General features: G+C 67.8%; 1 protein-coding gene across 1 annotated transcript in view; it reads right to left on the reverse strand.

Annotated features, from left to right (window-relative positions):
• The window catches only part of MUC5B (mucin 5B, oligomeric mucus/gel-forming), a 35504-nt gene extending 16722 nt beyond the window's left edge, over positions 1 to 18782 (reverse strand). Inside the window, exons 1-31 of the mRNA XM_065937100.1 lie at positions 18713 to 18782; positions 15803 to 15856; positions 15283 to 15333; positions 14728 to 14989; positions 14510 to 14624; positions 14325 to 14415; positions 13983 to 14092; positions 13137 to 13338; positions 12545 to 12670; positions 12295 to 12412; positions 11729 to 11867; positions 11362 to 11472; positions 11186 to 11255; positions 10753 to 10890; positions 10287 to 10451; positions 9858 to 9952; positions 8788 to 8914; positions 8318 to 8573; positions 7822 to 7874; positions 7614 to 7714; positions 7342 to 7493; positions 6848 to 6986; positions 6658 to 6771; positions 5657 to 5836; positions 5014 to 5253; positions 3992 to 4148; positions 3571 to 3699; positions 3235 to 3382; positions 3054 to 3097; positions 2782 to 2979; positions 5 to 2552 (exon numbers count right to left, since the gene is read on the reverse strand). Of these exons, the coding sequence (XP_065793172.1) occupies positions 5 to 2552; positions 2782 to 2979; positions 3054 to 3097; positions 3235 to 3382; positions 3571 to 3699; positions 3992 to 4148; positions 5014 to 5253; positions 5657 to 5836; positions 6658 to 6771; positions 6848 to 6986; positions 7342 to 7493; positions 7614 to 7714; positions 7822 to 7874; positions 8318 to 8573; positions 8788 to 8914; positions 9858 to 9952; positions 10287 to 10451; positions 10753 to 10890; positions 11186 to 11255; positions 11362 to 11472; positions 11729 to 11867; positions 12295 to 12412; positions 12545 to 12670; positions 13137 to 13338; positions 13983 to 14092; positions 14325 to 14415; positions 14510 to 14624; positions 14728 to 14989; positions 15283 to 15333; positions 15803 to 15856; positions 18713 to 18782 (6503 nt within the window). The remainder of the gene's footprint in view (positions 1 to 4; positions 2553 to 2781; positions 2980 to 3053; positions 3098 to 3234; positions 3383 to 3570; positions 3700 to 3991; positions 4149 to 5013; positions 5254 to 5656; positions 5837 to 6657; positions 6772 to 6847; positions 6987 to 7341; positions 7494 to 7613; positions 7715 to 7821; positions 7875 to 8317; positions 8574 to 8787; positions 8915 to 9857; positions 9953 to 10286; positions 10452 to 10752; positions 10891 to 11185; positions 11256 to 11361; positions 11473 to 11728; positions 11868 to 12294; positions 12413 to 12544; positions 12671 to 13136; positions 13339 to 13982; positions 14093 to 14324; positions 14416 to 14509; positions 14625 to 14727; positions 14990 to 15282; positions 15334 to 15802; positions 15857 to 18712) is intronic.
• Between the last annotated feature and the right edge of the window lie 1942 nt (positions 18783 to 20724).

Genomic DNA, 20724 nt, shown 5'->3' on the forward strand with positions numbered 1-20724 from the left:
GGACGGGGTGGCCGTGGGCACTGTAGCAGTGGTGGCAGTGACTATGGAGGTGCTGGCTGTGGGCACAGTCACAGTGGTGGCACTCACAGTGGTGGTCGTGGGCAGTGTAGCAGTGGTGGCACTCACAGTGGTGGCTGTGGGCACAGTCGCAGTGGTGGCACTCACAGTGGTGGCCGTGGGCACTGTAGCAGTGGTGGCACTCACAGTGGTGGCAGTGGCTATGGGCGTGGTGGCCGTGAGCACTGATGCAGTCACAGTGGTGGCCATGGGCACTGTCGCAGTGGTAGCAGTGACTATGGATGGGGTGGCTGTTGGCACTGTAGTAGTGGTGGCACTCACAGTGGTGGCCGTGGGCACAGTCGCAGTGGTGGCACTCACAGTGGTGGCCGTGGGCACAGTCGCAGTGGTGGCCGTGGCAGCAGTGGCTGTGGAGGGGGAGGCCGTGGGCACAGTCGCAGTGGTGGCACTCACAGTGGTGGCCGTGGGCACTGTAGGAGTGGTGGCAGTGACTATGGAGGTGCTGGCCGTGGGCACAGTCACAGTGGTGGCACTCACAGTGGTGGCAGTGGCTATGGGCGTGGTGGCCGTGGGCACTGATGCAGTCACAGTGGTGGCCGTGGGCACTGTCGCAGTGGTGGCACTCACAGTGGTGGCCGTGGGCACAGTCGCAGTGGTGGCACTCACAGTGGTGGCCGTGGGCACAGTCGCAGTGGTGGCCGTGGCAGCAGTGGCTGTGGAGGGGGAGGCCGTGAGCACAGTCGCATTGGTGGCACTCACAGTGGTGGCCGTGGGCACTGTAGGAGTGGTGGCAGTGACTATGGAGGTGCTGGCCGTGGGCACAGTCACAGTGGTGGCACTCACAGTGGTGGCAGTGGCTATGGGCGTGGTGGCCGTGGGCACTGATGCAGTCACAGTGGTGGCCGTGGGCACTGTCGCAGTGGTGGCACTCACAGTGGTGGCCGTGGGCACAGTCGCAGTGGTGGCACTCACAGTGGTGGCCGTGGGCACTGTAGGAGTGGTGGCACTCACAGTGGTGGCTGTGGTAGCAGTGACTGTGGAGGGGGTGCCCGTGGCTGTGGTCACAGTCGCAGTGGTGGCCGTGGGCACTGTTGCAGTGGTGGCAGTGACTATGGAGGTGCTGGCCGTGGGCACAGTCACAGTGGTGGCACTCACAGTGGTGGCAGTGGCTATGGGCGTGGTGGCCGTGGGCACTGATGCAGTCACAGTGGTGGCCGTGGGCACTGTCGCAGTGGTAGCAGGGACTATGGATGGGGTGGCTGTTGGCACTGTAGCAGTGGTGGCACTCACAGTGGTGGCCGTGGGCACAGTCGCAGTGGTGGCACTCACAGTGGTGGCCGTGGGCACTGTAGGAGTGGTGGTGCTCTCAGTGGTGGCCGTGGGCACAGTCGCAGTGGTGGCCGTGGCAGCAGTGGCTGTGGAGGGGGAGGCCGTGGGCACTGTTGCAGTGGTGGCCGTGACTATGGAGGGGGTGGCTGTTGGCACTGTAGCAGTGGTGGCACTCACAGTGGTGGCCGAGGCAGCAGTGGCTGTGGAGGGGGAGCCCGTGGCCGTGGGCACAGTCGCAGTGGTGGATGTGGCTATGGACGGGGTGGCTGTGGGCACTGTTGCAGTGGTGGCAGTGACTATGGAGGTGCTGGCTGTGGGCACTGTTGCAATGGTGACCGTGGCAGCAGTGGCTGTGGAGGGGGAGCCCGTGGCCGTGGGGGACATGGTGGACGTGGTCACCCTGCAATGGCTGTACCTGCAGCACAGCACACGCATTCTGTAGTTGTAGCACATCTTGAACAGGCCCAGTTGCTCGTCGTTCCTGCAGACCAGGCCGAAGCGGACGTCGCAGTGCACTCGCTGGCCCACCTCCTCCGGTTTCTGGCCAGGGTAGTTCTCAGCCTCACACTCTATATCTTGGGGCTGCTCGCACACAGCCCCGCCTGCAGCCCTGATCTTCTCGTAGGTCTCAAAGTCGCCCCCAGCCTCCTCGTACTTTGGGTAGTCTACGTCGAACCACTCTGTCCAGCGACAGTGAGGCTCACAGGTGATGGTGGCTGGGAACGCAGAGCTGCTGCCCTCTGGGGTCGTGGTTGTGGTAAGCTTGGTGGATGGGGTCTGCGAGGTGGGCACTGCCATGGTTGGGTGGGTGGTTCCTAGAGCGGACGTGGTCTGGGTGGAGGTGGCCAATGTCTGGGAGGATGGAGGCTGACTGGTGCCACAGGGCACATAGTCACAGCAGAGGACCCTCAGCTCGTAGTTGAGACAGAGTGGGGGGCTCTGCTCGCTGTTGAGGCAAGTCAACCCCTTGCCCCGGCTACACTCCACCTTCTGGCCCAGCTTCTCCAGGGGTATGCCTGGGAAGAGCTGCGCCTGGCACTCAATGTCTGCGGGGGCCAGGCAGACCTGGTAGCCCCTCTGCCTCAGGTTCTCGAATGTTTCAAAGTCTCCCCCACTCATGTCTGGCTCTGGATGGCCTCCATCATACCAGTCGGACCAGTGGCAGACCTTCCACACACACACAGTGGACAGGGTGGGGACCAAGCCTGTGGGCAGAGGGCAGGGGTCCCCGTCAGTCCCCTCTGCATCCTCGCCAGCCACACCCAGAGGAGGGGTGACTCGTGTCCCCTGCCCCAGGGTTGGCCCCGAACCATCCTTTGCACCCAGGACAGTTGCACCAGGCGCTTCCTGGGTCCTCCCTCAGCACCCAGACCACTGTCAGGGTCCAGGGCCCCGGGGGCAAGGCAGGACCAGAGGTGTGCCCGCCAGGCTCACCCGTGGTGGAGGGCGGAGCTGCCGTGCTGGTGAAGGTGAAGGGCGTTGTAGATGGGGTTCCGGGGCACTCCACGGCCCTCCGGACGATGGTTCCATTGTCTCTGCAGATGGCAATCAGGCAGGCGCCCAGCCCGTCCGTCGTGTTGTAGATGACGTCCCCGTAGCCGTAGGTCCTACCCTCGTAGGTGCACGTACAGGCTAAAGACGGACAAGTACAGGGCTCAGTCTGAGGCCCCTGCTCCTCGGCCCCAAGCCAACAGGGCCCCCCTTACCCTCGGGGCTGTGCGTGCACTGGAGGCCGCTGGAGGTGCAGTCACTGGGGGAGGGAGAGAGGAGAGCTAAGAGCCAGCAGGTCACAAGCCTCGTGAGCCCTCCGGCCCCACCCTGCCCCGCGCCCGCCCCGCCCCCGCCCCGCCCCCACCCAGGCCCCGCCCCGTGCCCGCCCTGGCTCACCAGCTCTGACAGTTCTCCGTGGTGGGAACCCTCTCGCCAACATCATAGTAGTTCCCGTCTTCGTCGTAGCAGCCGCTGCACTGGGCCACGCACTTCATCTGGTCCTCGTTGAAGAACGGCTTGCTGGACGGGCACTTCGGGTAGCAGCCTGGGGCGGGTGCAGGGCGGGGAGAAGACTCACGTCTCAGGCCCGGCGGTGTGAGCTGTCACTGCACCGCAGTCTCTGCCTCTCGTGTCCCAGGGGCGGACATGGGGCGGCAGGAACCCCTCACCCCCTTGCCTGTGCGCTGTCCCAGGGTGAGGAGGCGTGGCCTCCCCATAGAAGCCTGTCCTCACCTTCCAGGCCTGGCAGGTCCATCAGGCAAAGCCCACTGGGGTTCCGGCAGGTTTTCAGACAGGGGGCCCCGCAGGGCTGGTAATGCCACTCGCACTCCCCGTGCGGGTTGTAGTAGTCGCAGAAAAGAGCTGAGCGAGGGGGAGAGAGGCTGTGGGTGTCTGCCGGGCTCACCCCTCCCAGAACGGAGGGGTCTCAGGCTGCACCCCCTGAGTTCCAGTCTTATTTCTCAGCCCTGCCCTCAGAAGTGTCCCCCAGGGAGCCTTCCCGTTTGGGGGTGATGTGTCTGTCTGGTTTTTACACACAAGAGCATGTGCACACGCATGTAGTACACGCACGTCCTTGTGTGTGCACACACGCCCGCCAGGTCCCCGCACGGCTGCAGCTGCACCTCCTCCCACCACCAGGGACAGCCCAACTCACGGCAGACGTCCGGGGTCCGCCAGGACACGCACACACCCGCTTCGTGGCAGGCCTGGGCGTAGGCGGCCACAGCCGTGCAGAAGCACTCGCAGTCGCCCCCTGAGTCGCAGGCACAGGCATCGCTCACACAGGCTTCGTAGTACCTGGTGGAATCGACCTGGGGCGGGGCGGGGGCTGCTCAGCGCGAAGTGCCAACCTCCAGCCCCTGGACGGCCGGCTGCCCGTGTGCAAGCCCCCACCTGCCATCTGGGTGCCCACCTCGGGTCTCCTGTTGCCTCTCTGGCCTCACCCCGCCACACTTCCCTTGCCTCTGCTCGGCACCTCACTTAGCTGCAGGCCAGCCCTCCCTGTGACCCTGTGTGAGCTGTCCTGTCTCCTCAGGGCCAGGGGGTGCCCCCTCCCCATCCTCTCTCCCAGGCAGCAGAGCCCAGGGAGCCCAAGTCTTGCATTTGCCACCACGGGCAGTGCCATCTGAGTCACAGCCTGCTGTGCCAATTCACAAAGGAATTTCTGATCGAATGGGCAGAGCACTGGGGGCGGGGGGTGGAGGTGGGGGGCTGCGATCCAGGAGGACCTCGGGACCTCACACAGGCCAGCCGGCCTCAGGGCAGACCAGTCACACTGGCCGCCTGCTCATCACCGTGCACAGCCCAGGTCCTGAGATCCACGTCAGCAACTGTGCCCTGAGGTCCCTAAGCAGCAAGGGCCGTGGGGAAGGGCCTGAGGCCATCACGATTCTCTGCTCCCAAGGGGCCAGACCAGGGCTGGAGGTGCCCTGAAGTTTCTGTCTGTGCAGGGGGCTGGCAGCTCAGGGAATGTGCGGGAGGACAGGAGGTGACCCTCAGGGCCCATTTCCAGGGGGTGAGGCTGAGTGTGGTCGGGGAACGCGGGGTGGGACTGGGGATGCCGGCACCTGCCCGGGGGAAGGGCCAGACAGCGTGCCCTGTGCAATGGTCGGGGTCAAGGCCGTTCTCAGAGGGCCAGCTCGGGCCAGACGCAGGTCCCACCCCCACCCTGCCCACCTGAGACTGGCAGGCGCTGAAGGTTGCGCTATTGATGATGCTGCACTGTTTCTGGGCCCAGGACTTGCGGTACGGGTTGGCGGTACAGGGGTCCCTGGAGGCCAGAGCATCCGGGCAGGATGGGGAGAATTTCCAGCTGTTGCCAAACTCCAGCACATCGCCCACCACGGACTGGCTCCGCGTGGTGAAGTCGTTGAGAGCGTTGTCGTCAAAGTTCCCGCACAGCCCGCAGACCCTCCCCTGCAGGGACAGCACAGGGCACATGGGGCGGCGCCAGGGAGAGACACAGAGCCTGGGCCGGAGGCATGGCTGCAGGCCACCCCACTCCCTCAGGCAGCACCCTGCAAGCTTTCAGGAAGGCGGGCTGCACAAGGGGCCCTGCAGGGGGCAGGATGCCAGGTGGCCAGGTGCCTGCCTCCCCCACAGAGCCTTAGCCCAGTGGGCATGGAGCGGCTGAGCGCAGGGACCAGGGAGCCAAGAGCGCCTCACCCCCCGGGACTGACACGGCCCCTTGGGAACTGGGCGTGGGCCTGGCCTCCCCCAGCCCTCAGCAGTCCGTCAGCTGCCAGACCGCACTGCTGGGCCCGATCTAGGAGGGAGAGCTCTGCGCCCGCCCGGGGGTCCTGCAGCCTGCCGCCCCCACCTTGTATTCATGGCGCAGCCGGATGATCACGCTGGTCTTCCGGTCCCAGGACACGACCACACCGCTGTGGGTCTCCACGGTCAGGTAGATGCCCATGTAGCGGACCCTGTAGGGCAGGTCTCCGCCCGGCCCCCTCTGCAGCACCTTGTGGGTGCCCTCGTGCAGGATCAGCTCGTAGCTCTGCAGAGGGGCACGGGGAGGCGGCGCTTGCAGGGAGCTGAGGGGCTGGCTCTGGGGCAAAGCCCCCTCCCCAACGCCACCCAGGCGGGCACCAGAGTGCTTGGGGGCACGAGGCACGGGGCTGGCATTAGGAGTGAGCCAGCCTCCCAACACTATCCTCGAGCTTGAGGTGAGACGCTGGGGGCAGCAGAGGCTGAGGGGGAGCTTGGGGGCCATCGGTGGTGGTGGGGAGTGCAGAGCACGGAGGGCGGCAGGAGAGCACGCAGCCGCCTCTCAGCTCCCACAGCCCCCGCTTCCTCACACCCCTCCCCACCTCGGAGCAGGTGGGAGCCACCCCCAGCCAGCAGCTGCACTCCCTGTGCTGTGAACCCTGACCTCCTTCTGCTAGAAGGGGTCATCCCCAGGTGTGGTGGGCTGAATGGAAGCCCCCCAAAAGATGTATCCAGTTCTGAGCCCCAGAGTCCTCAAATGTGCCCTGGTTTGGGCAAAGGGTCTTCGATGTGATGAAGTGAAGGGTCTGGGGATGAGACCATCCTGGATTTAGGGAGGGCCCAGACCCAGGGTCAGGACGGGGGAAGGACGCAGAGGAGGGGCCGTGTGAGGGTGGGGCAGAGACTGGGGGGATGCGGGCACGAGCCAGGAGCCCCAGAAGCTGGACGAGGCAGGAAGGACCCACCCCTGGAGCCCCTGGAGGGAGGCCCAGAACCAGGAGAGAATGACTCTCTTGGCTTTCAGGACCCGGGGCTGTGGTCTGGAGGCCCAGGGCCCCTGCGGGGCTCTGACAGCACTGCAGAGGGAGGGGTGGCCCCAGGCTCGCTCACCCCCAGGAAGATCTTGACGGCCTTGGAGCAGGTGACGCCCGTGGTCCCGCAAGGCACGTTCTCGGTGACGACGCGGAAGGTCCCGTTGGCGGCGTCGCTGCCCGCACAGTAGTCCTGGGCGGGGAGGAGGGGGTCGTGGTCAGGGCCCCAGCGCCGGCGTCATGGCCGTGGGTGGGGAGGGGCGGCGTACCTGTGCCAGCGTGTACTCGCAGCTCCCCTCGAAGCCGTAGCGCTCGCCGTCGAAGGTGAGGAAGTGGCCGTCCCCGTAGGCCACGCAGGTGCCCAGGCAGGGCCGGTCACTGCACTCCCACCTGCGGCCCCTGCAGGTGCTGTGGGCAAGGGGGGGCGGTGCCGTGACAAGGACGCGGATCCGGCCCTTCTTCCATAAAGTGGGAGGTGGTGCTGCCCCCCCCAGGGCTCCCGGGGTTCACAGAGCAGGGAGCACGGGGCCCGGGGGTCCCACACCCCACACCCTGGGTCATGCTCTTGTCTCCTGCCCTCCACAACGCTCAGTGCCCGGGGTGCAGGCCGGCAGTCATGGGGGCGGCTTTAACCGGCCCTGCCATCTGCTGGGCAGAGGAGGCCAGGCCCTGGGCACTGTCCAGGGGAAGAGCAGACGCCCAGGGCCAGCTCGCCCCATGATGTCGGCCCACACCACCCACCCCGCGTGGCCCCTCCACACACCAGGTGTTACAGTCGACCTTGATGACCTCCCCGGGCTTGTAGGCGGCCTCGTTGTGCAGGCAAGGGCAGTCCTCCTTGGCCACGCAGCCTCCGTTCCCGTCGGACAGCAACCCCACGGGGCAGACGCAGCCCGACACGCAGTGGGTGCTGAACTGTGGACAAGCGGGTGCCCGTCAGCGGTTCCTCTGGCCACGGCTCAGGGACACCGAGAGGTGGGGACGCTGCCCACCCGGGCCCCGGGCAGCACAGCCCTGTCCTTCCGGCCGACTCACACAGTCCACGTCCAGGGTGTGGCAGCTTCGCACGCACTCGGCCCCCGGCGCGTCCGCGGAGGCGTTGCTGCAGTCCAGGAACACCATGGGGGCCACACACCCTGCAGGGACAGCCATGCTGGGAGGGTCTCCCGGCCAGCCGCGGCCCTCCCCTCGGTTGTGGGGGGAGCACGGGGCCCCAAGGGCAGAGGTCCAGGGGAGGCCGTACCTGTGCTCTGCTCCGTGGCCCCCAGACAGCTCAGCCTCCCGCTCACACACGAGCTACGAGAGATGAGGGGGGGCAGTCTGGGCCACTGCCCCCATCCCCCACCCTGCCTAGACCCCGGCCGGGCCCTGGGCCTTGTCGTGAGGGGTTGGGCGGGCACCTTCTGCGGGGCTGCGATGAGGACCCCCACCCCCCATCCGAAGGCACGGAGTGAATGAGCCGAGGTGCCAGGAAGGTCCCTGGACTCGGGTGATGGTAGGGTTGGGGTGCGGGAGGGGAGGTGGGGAGGCCGGGGCAGGGGTGCACCCAGGCCAGCCCTCCAGGGCACACACGGTGCCCTCCGTGGGCTCCAGACCCGCAGAACACCTCCCCAGGCCAGAGGAGCGGTCCCTCTCAGAAGGGCTGAGGGGCGGGCAGGGTGAAGGCCCTCTGCAGGGAGCCCCCTGTGTTTCCGTGTGAAGCAGGAGGGGAAGGGTGGCATCAGGGAGCAGCCCCTCACCACACCACGCCGTTGTCATGAACGACCTCCCCCGGCGCCACCACCGTGCCACGCAAGTAGCAGGGACAGGCTTCGGCAGGGACACAGTCACCCGCATCATCCAGGAAGGTGCCCGGCGGGCAGATGCAGCCATCCACAGGCACGAAGGCCACGTCACAGGAGATGTCAAGCTGGCTCAAGGAGCGGCAGGTGGGCTGGCAGCTGTCCACCACGTGGGCGTAGCTCTGGGTCTTCGGGCAGCTGCTCGCATACTTGGCTGGGGGTGGGCGGGTGACACGCAGGTTAGCGGCTGGGTGGCCTGTCCCCGCTCACCTTGGGCACGCCCAAACTGGGGCTGGAGTGGCCCAAGGCTTGGCTTCCCCTCTGGTTGGGGGGAGGAGGCCTGAGCTCTCGCTGAGGACACGAGGCAGGGGGTGCCCCAGGGTGCCCAGTCCCCCCCACGCCCGTCTAGCCGGCTGGCAGACACTCACTGCACACGCCGTCCCGCCAGCCGCTGAGCAGCACGCCCCGGGCAGCACAGGCCCGGACGTAGGAGGACAGGGCCGCACACATGCAGTCCTCACTCTTCTCACAGTTACAGGTGTCAAACATGCAGTTCTGGGGGGGCATGCACCAGGACGTCAGGGACCCCAGCCCACCAGAGACCCTGCTCTCCCTGTCCATCCTTCCTGGGACCCCCATCTGGGCCGGAGACACAGGGCAGCCCCGAGCTGGGCATAAGGCCACGGGGTTCGGGGGGAGTGGATGCGCTGCCCTGAGGGATGGGAGAGGCCGGGCTGCACAGGGGCTAGGTTGGCGGAGGTGCCTGTGTGGGGCCAGGACAGTGTCCGGCTGGGGCTCTGGATCTGTCACAGGTGAGCTGCCCATGAGGGGCGCGGTGGGGGGAGACTACAGGCAGAAGCCGGAGGTAGGGCGGGGGAGGGTGCTGGCAGGCCCACAGCACCCCCAAAGCGGGCCTGGGTCTTCCAGCCGTGGACACGCAGGCCCAGGGGTCAGAGCCATGTGCACATGAGGGCTTTTGCTTCCAAAAAGGTGGCCTGTGAGGCAACTGTCATGGGTGGAGCGGTGTCCCTGGGAAGAGTGTGTCCCAGTCAGGCCCCTGGGCCTGTGAACATGGCCCTGTTGGAAACCGGCTCCTTGCAGGTGTGTGGAAGCTCAGATGAGGTCATCAGGGTGGGTCTGAACCAACACGCCTGGTGTCCCCACGAGGAGAGCTTCAGGCACAGACACACAGGTCTGGGTCCTCATGGAGACGAGCAGAGGGTGGTGCCGCCTCGTGGCCCCCAGAGGTTGGAGAGGAAGGAAGGTCCTGGGGTCCTGCCAGCTCCGTGATCCAGGACTGGGGTGCGGGATAGAGGCCTCCAGCTGTCGCCCCCCACCCCAGCACCCAGTCTGCCGTCCTTTGTCACGGCCACCCCAGGCAACACACACACCAGCCATGGCCGTGTCCCTTGAGTGGGTCTGACCCATGGCCACAGAGATGTGGACCGTCCTGCTCCCGGCACCCCACCCCACCCCGGGTGCCAGCCGGGGGTCTCACCGAGTGGAAGGGCCCAGGGCTGAGGACCGAGTGGCAGGACGAGAAGGGCCCGGCAGGGCTGGTCAGCAGGGAGCACCAGTGCTGGGCGTAGTTCTCTGGGGGAACACGCGGTGGACGGTCATGAGCGTGGCTCAGTGCTCACCGGCCTTCCCCCAACACCGCCTCCCCTGCACCTGCCCACCCGCCCAGCCCCGCTCGGTGCCCCCAGGCCCTGTGGCCAGTGACTCCCCCAGGGACACTGAACTGGGATTACGGGCTTACTGGCTACGCTAAGTGGGCCCTGCATACAGGGCAGCAGGCGCCTTCCCGGGGATGGGCCCCCAGCCTGCAGGGGACCCTGCATCCCCCTGCCTGGTCACCCCCCAGCCCCAGCCTCACAGCTCCCAGGCCCAGACCCGGGGTGAGCCGAGGGCCCCGGGCTGGGGGTACCATTCTCCACGCTGAGGGAGCAGGGGTCCTCAAAGCTGTTCTTGACGTTGGGGCAGGAGGCCTGGGTCTTCCAGGTGTTGGCGAAGGCCGCGGCCGTGGCCTCCACCACACCGCCGACCGTCCGGAAGTCGTCAGCCTGGTTCTGGTTGAAGTTCCCACACAGGCCTGGGGGTGGCGATGGGAGTGTGGGAATCAGGGGGCCGCCCAGTCTGGCCCAGGCTCTCCACACCTGCAGGGACCACCACAAGGTGACCGCACCCAACCAGAATCCTGAGAGGTAGGTTCCAGCACTATCTGCAGATGACCTCTGGTGGAGGGGGGAGGTCAGCCCCCACACGAAGCCTGCCATGAGGTCAATGTGCCACTGTCCTGGGCCAGGGTCCTCGCCATCCCGGGAACAGCTGCCTCCCAGGCCGCGTCCCTGCCCTGACGGCCCATCCGCTTCCAGCCCTCCCACCAGCCTCACCGCACATCTGGCCGCGGTAGGTGGGGTCCAGCCAGAGGAACACCTGCATGAGGGGCACCAGCTGCACCTGCAGCTGCAGCCAGCGGCCCTTCTGCACCAGGATGAAGAAGGACGACGGCCTGAAGACCGTGACGTCAGCTGCAGGGGTGGGGGGCGATCAGAGGCGGTCAGAGGTCAGGGGTGGTGCTGACCAGCCTGAGTCTTGGGTCCCAGGGCCGCCAGGCAGGAGCTCGCGTGTGCATGTGACCGTGACCGCTGACCTTCCCGCGGGGCCAGGCACTGAGAGGGTGCTACGTGGGTCCCCACAGAGCCGCCATGCAGCGCCTCCCCCCATGCAGGCGAGAACCGCAAAGACCTGGGAGGGGCCAGGCGGCTCTGTGCCGCCACTTGGAGGCCCTGCTAGGCCTCACAGGGCTCCCCCAGGGCCACGTACCCACAGACACGGGCAGCTGGGTGTAGATGGAGTTCACGAACACCCCGCCGTTGGCCTGGATCTGGACGGTCTGGCCAGAGGAAGCGGGGCTGTGGTCAGCGAGGGGAGGAGCCAGCCTGGCGCCCCCAGGGGCCCTGCCTGCCCCAACTCCTCCCAGCCTGCTGCCGGGGCCTCACCGTGTCCCCTCCGTTCAAGCTCAGCGTCACCGCTTTCAGGCAGTTCTCGTTGTCCGTCAGGCCGCACTTCCGCAGCTCGGCCAGGACGGCGAGCGCACTGTCCGCACATACCTGACGGGGCAGAACACCCCATGTGCTGAGTGGTCAGCCCCCCACCAGGCAGGGAGCCCTGTGCCCGGGAGGCCCCTGCGGGGGTGGGGACCTCGCACGCGGTCACCTCGGGACCACTTGTGTCCGGGCCCCACGAGCGTGAGCTTCTTCTAGGAATGGAACCCCGGGGGCTTCACCGCTCTGACGGCCATCAGGGGACCCTCCCCGGGGCAGCGGGGGGCCGAGGGTCCCGGGAGGCCCGGCAGGCGGGGCTCACCTTGGTGAGGACGTAACTGCAGTCCCCGTGTACGTCGTAGAGTTTCTCGTCGTAGGTGGAGATGTGAGACCCGCCCTGGACGGAGCAGGTGCCCGGGCACGGGAGGTCCTGGCACTGCCAAAGTCCCCCGGAGCAGGTGCTGGGGGAAGGGGTAGCAGAGTGGGTGTGGGGAGGGGTGGTGAGCCCCATCCCTGCGGGGCCTTGGCGGGGCGGGGCCGGGCTGGCCGTGGGGCGGGGCCTGGGGCGGGCCTGGGGCCGGGTGGGGCGGGGCCTGGGCGGGGCCGGGCCGGGGCGGGGCCGGGCTGGCCGTGGGGCGGGGCCGGGCCAGGCCTGGGCGGGGCCGGGGCGGGGCCGGGCTGGCCGTGGGGCGGGGCCGGGGCGGGCCTTGGGCGGGGCCTAGGGCGGGGCCTTGGTGGGGCGGGGCCGGGGCTGGCTATGGGGCCGGGCCTGGGCGGGGCCGGGGCGGGGCCGGGCCTGGGCGGGGCCGGGGCGGGGCCGGGGCGGGCCGGGGCGGGGCTGGCCGTGGGGCGGGGCCGGGGCGGGGCCTGGGCGGGGCCAGGACCTACCAGGAGCTGCAGCTGGTGTTGAAGGAGGCCCCAGGGTCGTAGATGCGGCCGCCGTGGGTGCAAGGGCACTGTCGCAGGGGCAGGCAGCCAGTGTGGGTGACGTCGTCCAGCACCGTGCCTAGGGGGCAGCAGGGGTGGGGCACGAGCGCTCAGCGGGGGCTGGGGGCGGGTGTGAGACGCTGATGGGAGGCAGACACGGGTCGGGGGCAGGGGCCGTCGGGGGCCATCCCCGGGGGCCCGGAGCACCTGCCTGGGGGGCAGAAGCAGCCGTCCACGCAGTGGTCCTCGCACAGCTGCGAGCGCTCGGAGTTGGAGCAGGTGTCCACGCAGGGCGAGCCGCACTCCTGGTGCTGGGTGTTCAGGGGGCATGTCTGGGCTGCAGGGGGAGGCAGCGCTTGGCCCAGGAAGCCACCCCTGCCCCCGCCCGCCATGTGCCACCAAGGGTCCAGGAAATGAGGGCTTCTTTCCCGTCTAGCTGTCTTCTGGGTGAGGCGGGAGGGGAGGGGAGCGTGGGGCCCATGCCCCTAGGGACAGCCTCCAGCCCCCACCTGGGTTCAGGGGGAGCCCTGCTCAATGTGCCAGACCCTCCCTGTGGGACCCCGGATGCACGGGCCTTGTACCACCCCCTGCTCTCCTGCCATCCTCTCGCTGTGGGCCCCCAAGGGCCTCTGCCTGCACGGGGTCCCCAGGCAGGGGCCAGGCATCCTGCCCGGGATCACCTCCCCCCACCCTCCCTGGGGACTCATGGCAGAGGTCGGGGCCCCTCCTGCCCAGGGTCCGCAGCCAGGGGCCAGGCGTCCTGCCCGGGATCACCTCACCCCCACCCTCCCCGGGGCACTCACGGCAGAGGTCGGGGCCCCTCCAGTTCTGCGGCTGCCCGCCCGCGTGGGCGCACTGGCGGGAGTACTCAGCAAAGGTGGCACAGGGGCAGGAGGGGCAGCGGCACAGGTCCTGGGTGCAGGCGGCCACGTACACCTCGGCGTCCACCAGCCCGTGGCAGGGAGCGAAGGCGGGGCCCAGCAGGGTGCGGCGGCAGACGCCCTCCTGGGAGGCAGGACGGAGGCTGTGTCTTCCCTGCGGGCTCGTGCGGGGACCCCAGCCCTGCAGCCTCTCCCAGGCCAGGGCGCCCCCTCCCCCGAGGCCCTTTCAATCAGCCAGCCACCTGTCATCCCTCACTGTCCATCCTCTCATCCGTCCCTCCACCCACCTCTCCTTCCACTGCCCTGTCTGTCCATCCAGGCCTTCATCCAGTCGGCCAGCTGCCCACCTAGCCCCCATCCTTCTCAACCCCTGACAGCTTGCCATACTTGGGGTGGAGTCAGCTTGGGGACCCACGACCCTGGACCCCCCACTCCCACCGGGCTGCAGGACACACCTGCCCAGGAGGGGTGCAGACCCCACCCTGCAGAGAAGGGGTGGCAGAGGGGCCCACCCCCCCGCCCCCTTGGCAGCCCCAGCGGGGTCAGCGCCGACCTGCTGATAACCACCCTCCTTCAGCCCCCACCCCTGGCCGGTTCCAGGGCCTCATTTACGGCTGCTGGGTTCCACTGGTTTCGGGGATCCTGGAGCCTCTAGGCCACTTCCGGAGGTGGGATCCGCCTGGCTCATTGGAAGGGCTTTTGCCTGGCTCCCTGAGTGCCCCTCTCGGTGGGTCTGTGTCTGGGGGGGGGCCGCAGGCAGGCCCTCACCTCGTCTGTGCAGTTGTCAGCAGTGGGGGAGGGCAGGGGGTCCTGGCACTGCTCTGTGGGCCCATCCAGCTTCTGCAGGTTCCCAAACTGTAGCGGGCTTAGCCTGGCATCTGCAGAGAGCAGGCCCTCCTTGCAGACCCTGAGGGGCTCTGGGGGCAGAGCTCCCTTCCATGCTCAGGACCTCCGCCCGCCCGAAACCTCCCTCTGGGGCATCAGTGGAACTGTTGACACCACTGACTTGACCCCAGCCCAGTGCCCCAGTGAGACCCACCCCTGCACCCCCAGCTTCCCGGGGACCGTGCTGGGGTCAGCCCCCGCTGCGCCTGGACCCGGGGCACTCACTGTGGGCGTAGAACTCACTGACGGCCCGGAGCCCGTTGAAGTCGCCACACAGGCCGCAGGTCTGGTTGGCATACTTGGGGTCCAGCTCCAGCTGGGGGCAGGGGAGGGGCAGCTCCAGTCTCCGCCAGCCCCACCCACCCAGCCCCTGGGGGCGCCCCCGGCGGGAGGGCGTGGGGCACCCTCACCAGGGCGCTGTCCTCTCCGTTCCACATGAAGGTCAGCATCAGCCGGACGTTGATCTTGACGTAGGCGCTGCTCCGCTCCACCAGGAGGCCGGCGCGGCTGTAGGGCAGCTCCTCCCTGGGCGAGAGTCCGGTGCTCCCACGCGTCCAGCCCCCTCCCCGCCAGCCCCGACCCCTGTCCACCTTGGAGCCCGGCCCCTCTGCGCCCCAGCCGCGCTCACCGCCACCCGTTGATGAGGACCGAGCCATTGGAGACCTCCAGCACGAGCCCCTGCGATCTGAGGACAATGTGGGTGATGGTGGGTCTGGAGTCCCGCAGGCCACGGCGGAGCTGCAGGTTGAAGTCCTCGTAGGCGGAGCCGCAGTGCGCGGAGAAGACGTAGTTGCACAGCCCGGGGAAGCGGAAGACGTCGCCGTCGAAGGTCTTGTAGTGGAAGTCGCCCCACGTGCTGCACACCCGCCCGCCGTGGGCCGCGTTCAGGGCTGCGGGGAGCGCGCGGTGTGGGGGGCGGCCTTCCCTGGGGCCAGGCACCCGTGTGGGGTGGGGACCCGCTGCCCCCTTCCTCGCTCCCTTCTGCCCCGGATTCTCGCCCCTGCCCAGCCCCGGGGGCCTTGCCCAAGGGCGGTCCCCAGGAGAACCGCGCCCAGGGCAGGCTCCCAAGGCCATCTAGCAGCCCAGCTGCCCGCATGGGCCCAGCTTTATCCCCAGGTCTGTGACCACCCCAGGGGCTGGCAAACACCCCCACCCCTGTGGGCCATGGGCGGCGTCCACTTACGGTTCATGGTGGGGAAGACTGTGACGGGCGGGATGAAGGTCAGGTGCCGGGCTGTGGAGGGAGCCAGGTCACACCGGGAATGTGGCCGGGCGGGGAGCAGCCGCTGTACCCCCTCCCAGGGCCCTTGCCCTCCTCACTGGCCACCGTGGGGCAGCAGGGGGCCGCAGGCCAGCCTCGCCCAGCCCAGGGAGCCCAGGACGCACGCTGATCCTCTAGGATGCTCCCCATCTGCCAACGACACGCTCCTGTCTGGGTCTGTGTGTCCCTGTGTGTGTGTGTGTGTGTGTGTGTGTGTGTGTGTGAGCATGTGAGAGCATGGGTGGGCAAACGCACACACACGCATGTGTGTGAGCGTGTCTGAGCCTCTCTGCTCAGCGTCTGTTTCCTCAGGCCCCTCCGCTGCCCCCTCTTGTGGGCAAACGGGTCGGGGGGGGGGGGTCTCTGTGGCACGAAGCCAATGTGGAAAGGGGACCCCCTGCTGGCCCCGTGCGCACCCTCCCTGCCGCGCCCACCCTCTGACCAGTCATCTCAGGCCGCTGACTCGTCCCGCTCTGCTGCCCGCCGTCCTGGGTCTCTGCAGGGAAGGGGAGCGGGAGTCCATGAGAAGCTGGCCGCCAGGACCCTGCCCCGGGGCGGCGGGGTCTCCGAGGCTGCAGGCTGGCAGCCACGGGAGGCGCGCTCCGTGCCCGGAGCTGACCACCGCCCCCCCATCTACACACCTCACTGTGCTGGGGTAGGAGGAGTCAGGAAAGGGTGTTGGCTCGCTGACTCCAGGCCACCCCCAGGGAGCGCATCTGGCCCCCTCCACACACCCCTCGGAGAAGGACAAAGCCTGGCTTTGTGGGGAGAAGGACACACAGGTTGGAGAGGCTCCCGGGCGTGACTTAGCAGAAACCCAAGACTACAGCCAGCTCCGCCTTCGAGCCCCCAGCCCTGGGCAGGCGGGAGGCCACCGCAGCGGGCAAGACTGAGCCCCCTCTAGGCCCCTCTCTCTGAGGCTTGGCCGGGGGCATGCCGCACACATGGCCTCGGAATTCCTTCCTCGCGTCGGTAGGGCTCCCCGCCTCTGCCCAGCCTGCCCCGCGTGGGCAGACGGTGAGGTCTGGTGGGCCGCGTGTCCCTGGAGGGGTGCTGCCCGGCTCCGCAGCCACCACGCCAGGCTCGGCTCCCCATGCAACCTTCCAGCCGGGATGCTGACCCGGAGGCCGTGGGCACTGGCCTGGCATTTCTCTCTCCTCCTCAGGGCCCTGTTGACCATACTTCTCTCTGCCCACCCTGACCCCTGGCCCTGACCCCAGACCTGTGGCCTCTCCCACATGTGCCCGTTGTTTTACCCAGCCCCTGGTCGAGAAACCAGGGCGTTCACACGGACAGGCCCCCACGGCACCCCTTCCGGGGCCAGGTGACCACTGTGACCCTGGCTGGTCCAGGGCTCGGCCAGGGAGATGCCCACCACCAACCACCCCATCTACTGCCGTCCGGGCACACATCCCCCAACGGGAAGCCCCTCCACTCAGGGTCAGCCTCACCCCCCACCCCGCGGGGGCTCAGCCCAGGGAACACCAGTGCGAGGCGATGGATACACGGGATCCAGGCTGACGTTTCTGTCAGCCTCCTGTCTGCATTGGAGATGGATTAACACCAGGAACAGGCTTTGTGTCCTGAGGACACTGTGAAACAGTCATCGCAGCGACAGAGGGGCCAAGCCCCGTCTGATTGAAAGATCAGGGGTCACATATTTCCCACCCTTGGGGCAAGCATGACACCTGCACACATGCAGAAAGGCTCCTTGAGGGTGAAAGAGGAGGGGCGCCCCCCACCAGAGGGGCACCCCCATCAGAGGGGCGCCCCCCACCAGGGGTGATGCCACTCTCTCCCTAGGCCTTGACTCAAATCTGTCTTGGAGGAAAGTTGTGCATGCGTGTCGGGAAGGGTCCTGGGGCAGTTAAGGGTGTGGAGAAAGAAATCGGATAAGTGGCCAAAGGTGAAGAAAGGCCTGGAAGATCTGCCCTCCGTAAATGACCTAATTGCCTCTTTCCCTTGTAGCTCAGATGGTAAAGAACCTGCCTGTAATGCAGGAGACCCGGGTTTGATCCCTGGGTTGGGAAGATCCCCTGGAGAAGGGAGTGGCAACCGGTTCCAGCTTTCTTGCCTGGAGAATCCCACGGACGGAGGGGAGCCTGGCGGGCTGCAGTCCATGGGGTCGCAAAGGGTGGGACACGTGGCTGAGACGCGCGCCTCACTGCGGGGCCGCCCACCCCCTTCCCAGGTGGGTCGTGGGGAGCCTCTGCCTGGTCTCTCTCTTGACTAAACGAACCATTTCTCTGTCCTCTCTCCCCCTGTGCTGTCTCTACAATAAACTCTACTTTCATTTACAGTTTTCGCCTCCTCGAGAAATGCATTTTTCACAGGAGGCAAGGGCTGAGGGGATTTTGCGTCCAGCCTTGAGGCCCTGGTGGACGCGTGGCCAGGATTCCTGCTTCTCATCCAGGCCACCCAGATCCAGGTCCTCAGGGAACTAAGATCTCCCTGCAGCCTCTCCCACATCACAGCCACCACAGTGAGCGCCTCCTTCTGGCAGGAAGGAGCCCCATTCGAGGGACTTGCCCCCAGTAAGAGAAGGGGAGTGGGCTCACAGCAGGCCTGCTGCCCCGGGGATGAGCAGGGCCACAGCTGGCCAGACTGGCCGGCCAGGCACCCGAACCGCACAGCAGATGCTGGGCAGCATCTGGTACCCTCACCAGGAGTCGCCGTGGTTCAGCCCCCAGCCCAGGCCTGCCCACCCTCCAAGAAAGGTGGCCTGGGGAAGAAGCTCTACCAGACTATCTCCCCACCCCTTCACCACCTCCTTTCCATCAGTGGAGAGGGCCTCGGGCGGTGCCCACCTGCCCAGGGCCGACAGGAGTGACCGTGGGGCCCAGGCCAGCCCCGCTGGACGTTGCCTCCACCCAGGGCAGCACCCGTCATGTGGACAGTGAGTGTTAGGGCTCTTGGTGCTTCCCCAGCTCCAGGGCTGGACGGGCGGCTGTAGGTGAGGAGGGCGAGAAAGGCCGCAGGGCGGGTGTGGCTCCGGGAACAGCTGAGGGTCTGGTGGGGCTGCTTGGAGGCCACTGCCTGGGCCAGCCCCAAGGGCGGAGTGGGAAATGAAACCCCCCATGGGCACCTGTGCCGACTCTGCCCGCTCAGCTCTGCCGCAGTGGTGGGGGGCCTCACAGGGACCAGAGGGACCCCCGGCCCAGGCCCCTCACCCAGCGCCAGCCCATCCAATCCCCGAAGCCGAAACCTCGGTTCCCCCTGAGGTCCTAACTTCTCCCAGCTCAGGCTGCCCAGGAGTCCATGACACGCAGGGCCCGCGGCAGACTTGCTGTCCACTACGGGCCTGCGGAGGCCGCCCCTGCTGTGCGGGGTGCGTGAGGGGCTGCGCCCTTACCTGCCGTGCCTGCCGAGAGCAGGGCCACGAGGGCCCACAGCAGCGCTGGGCACCCGCTCGGGGCACCCATCCTGGGGCTGGCGCAGCAGTGGGAAGGCGGCCAGAGGGAGTGGGGCGCGATGCTCGCTCCCCTGGGGGCCCTGGGGCTTATGTAGCAGGAGGCCTTGGCCCCGAGCCCGGCTCCCAGGCCACGCAGGACACCGTCATCCCCGACAGCAGCCGCATGTGTTTGCTCTTGGGGAGGGCTGTGGCACGCACAAGCCCGGAGGAGGAAGGATTTGTGGTTCTGGGCCCCAGAGACGCAGGACCCCCCCACTTTCCCCCGCCCTACCCCCCAGCAGCATCTGAGAGTCAGAAGGAAGGGGGCGGGGCTGGTGGAGCCCCCCCCCCCCCGAAGCAGGGTCGCTCTGACCACCCAGGCCCGCTGCTGCCGAGCCCGCTCTCGATAGGGTGGCGGGCAGGGTGAGGGCAGACCCTGGGCCCCGGGCAGCGCCCCCATGGAGAGGAGGAGGAGGCCGTGGGGGCGCTGCTCCTGCGGGGTGGCGGGGGGGGGCACTGCAAGGCCGTTGCTCGGCCCGGGAAGGGGCCAGACGTCTGCTCCCCTCAGGAGTGCGGAGGCTGTGGAGGGGGGGGTGCCAGCCCCAGGCTCGCAGGGGTCCCAGAGGCCCCAGCCATGCCAGCAGGACCCGTCCAGGTCTCTGGGCTCCTCTCCATCACCAAGTTCAAATTCAAGGGGAAACTGGCCTTGGGAGTGAGGTGAGGGTCAAAGAGAATGCAGGCCAGGAGCCCCCAGCCCTGCCTTGGCCCAGTGCCAATCCCCAGGTGCTGGCCAGGTGTCCATCCTCGGGGCCTTGCAGCCCCGTGCCCAGGAGGAGCAGGGCGCCAGCAACAGGCTGAGCAGAGACTCACGTCCCCAGGGACGTACGCTTGGCCCCCAGCAGGGCTGACAGGGCACAGTGGGGCCCAGGGCCCCCCAGATGAGAACCCGAAGGCCCAGCTCCCTGGGCCGGCGTGGCTGGTGCTGGTGGGGGGTTCGATGGTGACCCCCGCCCTGCAGCGACTCGCCCCGCAGCGCCCTTCTTCCAGCCCAGCCACGGCCCTCTCCCCGGGTCTCCTCCTCTGGCTCTTCCCGCCGCTGGGCTCCCCCCACCTGAGGTGTCTGAGCGCAGAAGGCCTGGGGTGCCTGACCTGCCTGCTGGCGGGGGGGTGGTTTCCTGGTTTGCGTGGTGAACACTCAGCACCTGGGACCCACTCCCCTCAGCCACCCCACCTTCGTCTTCCCGATGAGTCCGAAGACGTGGAATTTCTGGGGCAAAGGGAAACCCCCTTAAAGCTCTGGGCGCCTTTGGACAACGTCACCCCGCCACCCCCAGCTTGGCCGAGGGCCCCGCAGGCCCTGCTTCTCCTTTTGGCTCCTCGTGTCTCCGGATCGTCTCCGTCACGAGCAAGAGTTGGGGGGCCCTCCTGCTGACCTGGGCCTTGGGTCTCAGCGGGAGCTCAGGCTGCCCTCCCACCACCCCTTCCCCATGCTCACTGTCTGGGGCTGTGACTGGGGCTGCCTGGTCTCCAAAGTGCTCCCTCAGGGACCCAGGGGCCCCGGCAGCAGAGAGCATAGCTGGAGGGACTTCTGGGGGAGGGGCTTCTGGGGGAGGGCCGGGCGGGGGCCCCACAGGACCAGCCTGGGGGTGCGCTGGGGCCCCCACCACCCCTGTGGCCTCAGGCTGCAGCTGTGTTCCGCCTCCCTGCAAACACGGGTCTCTGCGCCTGGTCCCTTGTGTGTGGGGGGGGCACGCTGCGGACCCCTGGAAGGAAGGAAGGAAGGAAGGAAGGAAGCGGGAATCTGGCCTCAGGCCTGAGCCTGCGTGCCCAGCCTTCTCCCGCCTCCCGGAAGGCCTGGCTCTCGGTCTGTGCCCCCAAGCCTGAGCTGGGCACCGTCAGAGCTAGCACACCCCTCCAACCGTCCTGCGTGGCCAGAATCCTGCAGCCATTCGGGGCAGCCCCTGGCTCCCACC

The sequence above is a fragment of the Muntiacus reevesi genome, chromosome 5 (genome assembly GCF_963930625.1).
Source record: "Muntiacus reevesi chromosome 5, mMunRee1.1, whole genome shotgun sequence".
NCBI lineage: Eukaryota > Metazoa > Chordata > Mammalia > Artiodactyla > Cervidae > Muntiacus > Muntiacus reevesi.